Here is an 8,035-nt window from a genome sequence, read left to right as displayed (position 1 = left end):
TAACCATTTTTCTACTGATGTGAACTCCTGCTTTGCAAACACATTAGAGACACTTATTTTTAAACTAGAGGCCCAGTGCACGAATTCATGCACCAGTGGGGTCCCTCAGCCTGGCCTGCGGGATCTGGCCGAAACCAGCTCTCCGACATCCCCCAGGGGGTCCTGGACTTCGAGAGGGCACAGGCCAGGCCAAGGGACCCCACCGGTGCACGATCAGGGCCGGGGAGGGATGCAGGAGGTTGGCCAGCCAGGGAGGGACCGCAGAAGGGCTCAGGGTTTTAACCATTTTTCTACTGATGTGAACTCCTGCTTTGCAAACACATTAGAGACACTTATTTTTAAACTAGAGGCCCAGTGCACGAATTCATGCACCAGTGGGGTCCCTCGGCCTGGCCTGCGGGATGTGGCCGAAACCAAGGGGTCCTGGACTTTGAGGGACAGGCCAGGAGGCCCAGGGACCCCACTGGTGCACGATCGGGGCCAGGGAGGGATGCAGGAGGTTGGCCAGCCATGGAGGGACTGCAGAAGGGCTCCAGGGTGTGTCCGGCCCATCTCAGTCAGTCCTGATCAGCTGGACCCCAGCAGCAAGCTAACCTACCGGTCGGAGCATCTACCCCCTGGTGGTCAGTGCACATCATAGTGAGTGGTTGAGTGGCCTTAGCATATCATTACCATATTATGCTTTGATTGGTTGAACAGCTGACCAGATGACTGGACACTTAGCCTATTAGGCTTTTATTATATAGGATATATTTTTGTTGGTCTCTAGAGGAAGGGAGAGAGAGATAGAAACATCAATGATGAGAGGGAATCATTGATCAGTTGCCTCCTGCATGCCCCACACTGGGGATCAAGCCCAAGAGCCTGCGACTTGGGCGTGTGCCCTGACCGGGAATTGAACCGTGACCTCCCAGTTCATAGGTCGATGCTCCACCACTGAGCCACGTTGGCCTGGCTAGAGGCACTTTTAGTAAAACAAGGCCACCAGGAGAAGATAATTACTTTCCCCAAATGCGTAACTTTAAACTAGAAGCAGGAGAAATGTCTAAACACATGAGTTTCCCTCCTTTTCCTGGAGCCTGTAGAATTCCATTTACCTGACCAGTCAAGACACGCAGAACAATGAAGCCCGCATCCAGTCATCCCTCAACAGGCTCTGTGGGTGCTGAACATTAAATAACACTGTGACCGCGCGACAGCCCTTCTCCAGCGCTGGAAGTACGGTTAATCGTATTAAACCAGCATCTGAACCATGGCCCGATGCAATGGGAGAATCATTAGACTGCTAATGGCACAAATACTGCATCTACAAACTCCTACTTTGGGAGCTAAAGGGAAGCAGAAGAGAAAGTTCATTTTTGAAATGCCAATAAAAATGAAGAAAATTGTACATAGAAATAAGAGTCCTATGCAGCCAAATAAATACATTGAAGCCAAATAAATACGTTCTGCATAGACTGGCCTGTGGCCCTCATTGACCTTTTCTTTAAATTTTTAACTCTGTTGGGGCCAGAAAACAAGGATTGATAATCTACCAAGAACTGACAAGCAACTAAGCGGAACACCGTCTCGCTCCGGGTGGGGGAACCCCACGTTCCTACAGGTTCAGAGGGACAGAGCTACGCTTCCCTCCGTACACAGGTCGCGAAGGATTTAAGGAGCAGGATGAAAACAAAGTGGGACGTTTCCTCCTAAGCATCAGAATAATAAGCAATATGAGGGGAGCGCAGGAGACAGTCACCTACATAAGGCACTGTGGGCTATTATTCTCAAAAAACGGAGATTTCTCACTGCAAACTCCACGGTCACTCAAGACAAAGCCCAGTCTTAGCTTCCGGTGATCTCGCCAATGGCTGTGTCCAGATCTCTCTGACTCGTCCCCACGGCTCTGGAACATCAAACCCTGGAAACCAATCCTCCGTGTGGAGCCCACCAGGTCAGGAAGCACGCTCTTCCACGGTTTAGGGAATTATGGGCCCTGGTTCTTGGGGGCTATGAATTCCTCTCCCATGTGCCCAGCTTCCAACACGCTGGGGAACAAATGCGACTTCCTCCCTTTCTGAGAGAAGGGCCAGGAATGTCCACGCCGCGCTGCTGGGGAAAATCACTTCTGACAGAAGGAAGGGTCATGGGTACAAACATGGTCCCACGTGGCCTCCTTTCCTGAGATCAGAGGCGAAAGGCCATGGGCCCGGCCCACTGAGGAGTGCATTGCCTCTCTGGGCTATGAACTTGGAGTTGCCCGTGTTCACATATGAAAGAATCCTCCGTGTGGAGCCCACCAGGTCAGGAAGCACGCTCTTCCACGGTTTAGGGAATTATGGGCCCTGGTTCTTGGGGGCTATGAATTCCTCTCCCATGTGCCCAGCTTCCAAAACGCTGGGGAACAGATGCGACTTCCTCCCTTTCTGAGCGATGCGCCAGGAATGTCCATGCAGCGCTGCTGGGGAAAATCACTTCTGACAGGAGTGGTCATGGGTACAAACACGGGCCACGGGGCCTCCTTTCCTGAGATCAGAGGCGAAAGGCCGTGGGCCCGGCCCACTGCGGAGTGCATTGCCTCTCTGGGCTGTGAACTTGGAGTTGCCCATGTTCACATATGAAACGAGAACACGCTCACACTGCACTCCTGAGACACGGGACCTCTGCTGTTATCTCCATGGGTGCTCTGTCCTCGGGTTCATCCACTTGGTTTTCGTTTCAGCCAAAAACTAATGAAATGCTTCCCTATGGGAGACCTTCTATCAGCCACAGTCCTTCCCGGCACCAATTAGTTCTTGAAAACAAACCTTTGCCTTTGTCCCCAGCCCTGAAACAATGAATCTGTTCTGACCCACTAAGCCACGGTGGGAGTTACCCGGAGGACAAGGGTTATGCAGCCCTCCCCCAGCATCCTCCAGGGAGGGGTTCCTGGACCCCAGCAGATACCAAGATCAAGGATGCCCAAGACCCTTCTAGAAAATGGTGTGGAATCGGCATGTGACATGCGCACCTCCTCCTGTCCACTTACATCTCCTCTAGGTTACGCATGAAACTCAACACCAAGTGCTACGGAAAGAGCTGTCATTGTGTACAGGGTATGGAATGATACCAAGACAAAGGTCTGCACATGCTCAGTACCGACAGCTATCCCAGACCCATCCACGGTACCATCAGCAGTAAAACAGCATTTAAAAATACGTTCCGTCTGTGGTTAGTTGCTTCCGCGGGTGTAGAACCCACGGACACGAGGGCTCCCTGCACACGCTGTCCGGGAGCTACAGGCAGGCTTACGTAGGCCACCACTCATACGAAGGCCAGAGAGAGGTTGGCCCGCCATGGCCAAGGGTATCCAGACACGTAGGAAAAGCTGGCCGTCGGACCCAAAGCCTGATCCTCCAAACCGCGGCTTCTCTCCACCAAGCCAGGCCCCGGGCCCTCACAGAAGCACAGGCGTCCTTTCTCTGACCTCTGCTCAGCACCTAACAGATTCGCTTCGGCATTCAGTCTGCATGGATGTCACACCCATGCATCGCTGTCCGTCCCTGGAGAGAGAGCAGGAGGCAGCCTCGGTCTACCTTCAGCTCCTCACCAGCACGACGTCGGCCCGTATCGAGCTGAGCTGGTGGGGGACGGAGGGGAAATGGGAGGGTGGGGAGAGAGCACCTGCTCCGCTGATGGGCGGTCGGGGCAGGCAGAGCTCCTTGCTCAGGGCTGTAAGGGGAAGACAGTTCTTATCAACTTTCCCATCCACCCCGGCTGACCTTCAGCGGCTCCCTGGCCTACTTACAGGCCCTGGGAACAGAGCAGGCCTTCTATTGGCAAACCTCAGCGCCTGAGTCCGGCCTCCTGGGGCCGCTCTGACCTACCTGGGGACACACCACGCTGGTGACCACTCCCGGAGGTGGACAAGGGTCCCTCGCCCCGCCCAGCCATGACGCTCACAGCCCCCCTTCTCCTGGGTCTCCCCTGCACTTTGGATGTTACTCACTTAAACTGGAAACAGAAGTGGCTTTGGAAAAGGTTGCAGAAAGAAGGGTTTGGGCAAATAACACTATCCACCTTCCAGAAGGGCGAACTGTGATCTCTATGAGCCGGGACACCTTAGGCATCAGCGCCTGGGGCCTAGCATCTCAAAGGAAGGGGCCCGGCAGAGAGCGGGCGGCGCTCGGGGAAGTTAGACACCGAATTCCCAGGGTCCTGATCTGCCAGAAACTGTCTGCGTGAGAAACGTCAGATGCGGGCGGACAGAACCCTGAGCGTGAATGTCAGAGATGGAATCTGGGGCTAACTTCCCGTGTGGCCCTCAGCGGGGAGACTTACAAAAAGGCGCTGGGCTTCTGGAAACCCCTTTACCCACCTGCACCGGGAAAGCAGGGAGCTGGAGAGAGGGGACCGCTTTTCCAAGAGCAAACGACAAGAACAGAGTGTGAACAGCTTAAAGGCTTTTACAGCGATGACTTAAAACATCCCGCTAACCAAGTGCCTACTTCGGTTCAGTGTTGGATGTCCTAGCCCAGCCGTGGGCAAACTACGGCCCACGGGCCGAATCCAGCCCGTTTGAAATGAATAAAACTAAAAAAAAAAAAAAAAGACCGTACCCTTTTATGTAATGATGTTTACTTTGAATTTATATTAGTTCACACAAACACTCCATCCATGCTTTTGTTCCGGCCCTCTGGTCCAGTTTAAGAACCCATTGTGGCCCTCGAGTCAAAAAGTTTGCCCACCCCTGTCCTAGCCTCTGCCATGCACACGTCTCTTTATATCTGCAAACCTAGCAGGACAGGTTGACCTTAGCCGTTCGGGGTGACAGGCCGGGCGCCTGCCCAGTGGCTGCCGAGAGCAGATATATTTAGCCTTGAGCGCGCACTATCAGTCCGCCCACTGGAAGCATTTGGAGTTTCGTCATCCGCAGATACAGCCTGAATCACGACTGTGTCACCCCCCGACCACCCGGCTAATCTCTCCCACGGTGCATGCGAGACGCTCTGTCTCCGAGCTGGCTTAGTTCACGTTTCAGCTCCCCGGTCACAGACACATCCAATGAACCAAAATGAAACCTTCCGACTCCCTGAACACACTGACCTCACAGGAGCTAGTGAGGTCTGGGCCTGGCCTGAGGAATGCCACCCCCTGGTCCTAATGAGCAGAAAGGCATTCATTCCCTGCTGCCCTCAGCAGAGAGGACATGAATGGCCAATGAGCAGGCCAGACTCAAATGCCTCTGGCGGAGTCACCCAGGCGATAGATTCGGCAAAAGGCTATGAAGTTCATGCAAGATTTCACTAAAGCTTCACTTACTCCTAAAGTAATGACAGGCAGGTTTGGGGAGAAAGTAAGTTTCTTAGGACTACACTGTAGTGCTCATCTGGTCATCGTTTAATATCCATTCACGTTTATTTCCCTAAAGTACGTGACCTCTTAAAATGTCCTCTAATTGGTAACCCAAGGTTTATTTTAAAAGATTAAAAAAAAAAACTTCCTGCAGATCCCCACACATGTTCAAAAAGTAGCACATTTACAAATGCAAACAAGCACATCAAAAACAGGAACTCAACCCTGCAGATCAAAGCCTCATTCCAAGACCCCTTATCTCAGCAGCTGGCCAGCAAACAAGGCAGGGCCATTAAGACAGGGTCCACTAACTCTGAAGGATGAAGTCAGCTCACAGCGACAACACAGGGCAGCAAATCCAGGCAGCCAAATTCATAGAATAAAAAAAAAAAATTAATACATTCATCATTTCTTGCTAAAATTTAAGAATACTAGATGGCTGGGTAAAAGACTAGGGAAGTATTCACAGACTATGAAGACAGCAAATGTTACTTCAACACTCTCTGTATTTATCAGGCCTTGAGTAAAAACACTGAATCTGGGTGCTGGGTACAAATAAACTGTATCAATTCTATAGCAGCATCGCCCCACGGAAATGTTATGTGAGCTGCGTGGGCAATTTTAAAGTTTCTGGTAGCCTTTTTTTTTTTTTTAAAGGGTAAAAAAGGAACAGGCGTAATTAATTTTTAATAGTAAACGTTATTTAACCCAACATATTCAAAACATTATCATCTTAACACGTAAGAGATCTTTTATCTTCAAAATCCAGAGTCGCCACATTACAAATGCTGGATAGCCATGGGTGACCACTTGGCTAGCGTTCTGAACAGAACATTTAAACGCATGCTTCGTTTTCATCGTCTGCAATGCGGAATTGTCAGAATACTATGACTAGCCAAGAGAAGGGGGACAAGAGATGGAAAAAGGGGCACATGTTCACCAAAGATGTGGCACAAACATATCCCCTGCACCTGAGAAGGGGTGAGGCAGAGGTATCAGGCACACGTGACATGAGAATGATTTATGTGTGGACGTTATAAAGACCTCATGGCTACTGGGACTGACTTTTCTACTGTAGGCATTCAGACAGTTCCTCCAACTCAGAATACTGAATAAAATGAACACGATTTTTAAAAATACTATAGAATTTGCTCTGAAAAAAGGACAGAAACAATGAAATGCTACTGCCAGACATTCCTTCGAGTTGTTCATACTGACTCCTAGTGTATATAAAGTTACCCCCATAAAAGACCAATTTATACAAAACCCAAGAAGGCATAATGAACATATGCTTTTTCCTTTTTAAAAAAAAACCTAAAGGAAGTACCTTTAAAAGGAAAAAGACTGTAATGGAAGAGCAGTCATTTGGAAAGAAATCAAACTTCGTAGTATCTAGTAGTGTCATCCTCCACGCCAGCAATTAAGATGTTAGGTAGAAGGAGAGATATTTCAGGCCGGATCCTAAAATATTTCCCATTTACTCCAGGCCTAGATGCAGACACTGCTAATTATTCTTTCCACTGATTCTCCAACATACAATTAGTGCCGAAGCCATGTGTTCAATAAGAAAAAACAAGATAAGTGATTACATACTTCGTATCTGGATTACTTATGTTTCTATTTGAATTCATTTCTCAATTTCCCTGACAAGTGATGAGCAATAAAATAGGCTTTGGTGTCCTGGAAACTGTGTCCGCCTCCTGTACTCCTTTAACGTCAATGGCACGCAGCTGTCAAACACGGCTTTTAATGATGATTCACATCAAGCTGCAGGGCCAGGCTGACACGATCGAGAGCTGGTGTCGGGGAAACCCTGAGACTCCCCGTCGGAAGAGGTTCCAGAGACGGGGCGTCTGAGCGCCGAGGTCCGGAGTCTGTGATTAATATGCCGTGACCTGAGCGTACTGCAGTCTTCGGCTCCATTTGTCCATCTTCTAAAAATATAAATGTCACACTCTACATCTAAACCACAGACTTCTTTCATAATGGAAAACAAATATTTGGAAAAATATCCTACAAGGAACAGTATGAAGGTTTAGTTTCTGTTTTGTTTTTTCAGAGCTCCCGTGGTTCTCATCTATTTTCTGGCCCAACCCACCTGAGGGATATGACAAACACTAAGAATTATGGGGCTCCTGGGTGATGATGTCCCCCCCCCCGCCCACACACACACACACACACACACTCTCACACTGGAGAACGGACCTTGTCTGTTAACATTCACTGAGTCCATGGCCTGGGAGCGCCCGGAGTGTCCAGCCTTTACCTGAAGCCCGGGAACCAAGGCCACATCCGGGAAAGAACTGGGGTCACTCAGAGTGCTGGCCCCCGGGTGGGCGTGAGGCGGAGATATTTTATCAAAGACATTCCTGACCAAGCTCGCCCTCCCACAAGGGGCCACCATGATCCCACCCACAAGAATGCCTGTGGGATGTTACGGAATACGGAATTTATGGGATTGGCGCAGAAGAGACAGTTGGACACGCAGACGTTTCAGGAAACGCCTTTACTCAAAGCAGCGCCGCTTTGTAAGTTGGAGGGTTTAGGTAAATCTCTTGCAGGACCAGACGGTTAAGGAAGGGCAGTGACTCAGCAGTGTGCACTAGGGACACTGATTAACTCAGGTACAGAGTCCGGCTGCTCGTCTCCTGCCTTCTTCCACAAATGGCGTGAATGGCTGGCAAGATTGGGCAGTGGAAAGCAGGGGACTGGGGCAAAT

General features: G+C 50.1%; 1 protein-coding gene across 1 annotated transcript in view; it reads right to left on the bottom strand.

Annotated features, from left to right (window-relative positions):
- Positions 1-7,735, bottom strand: part of CDH2 (cadherin 2, type 1, N-cadherin (neuronal)) — a 143,479-nt gene extending 135,744 nt beyond the window's left edge. Inside the window, exon 1 of the mRNA XM_014541394.1 lies at positions 7,522-7,735. Coding sequence (XP_014396880.1) covers positions 7,522-7,720 — 199 coding nt within the window. The 5' untranslated portion in view covers positions 7,721-7,735. The remainder of the gene's footprint in view (positions 1-7,521) is intronic.
- Between the last annotated feature and the right edge of the window lie 300 nt (positions 7,736-8,035).

This window comes from Myotis brandtii, unplaced genomic scaffold (genome assembly GCF_000412655.1).
Source record: "Myotis brandtii unplaced genomic scaffold, ASM41265v1 scaffold107, whole genome shotgun sequence".
NCBI lineage: Eukaryota > Metazoa > Chordata > Mammalia > Chiroptera > Vespertilionidae > Myotis > Myotis brandtii.
This window is presented reverse-complemented; position numbering and strand designations above follow the sequence as displayed.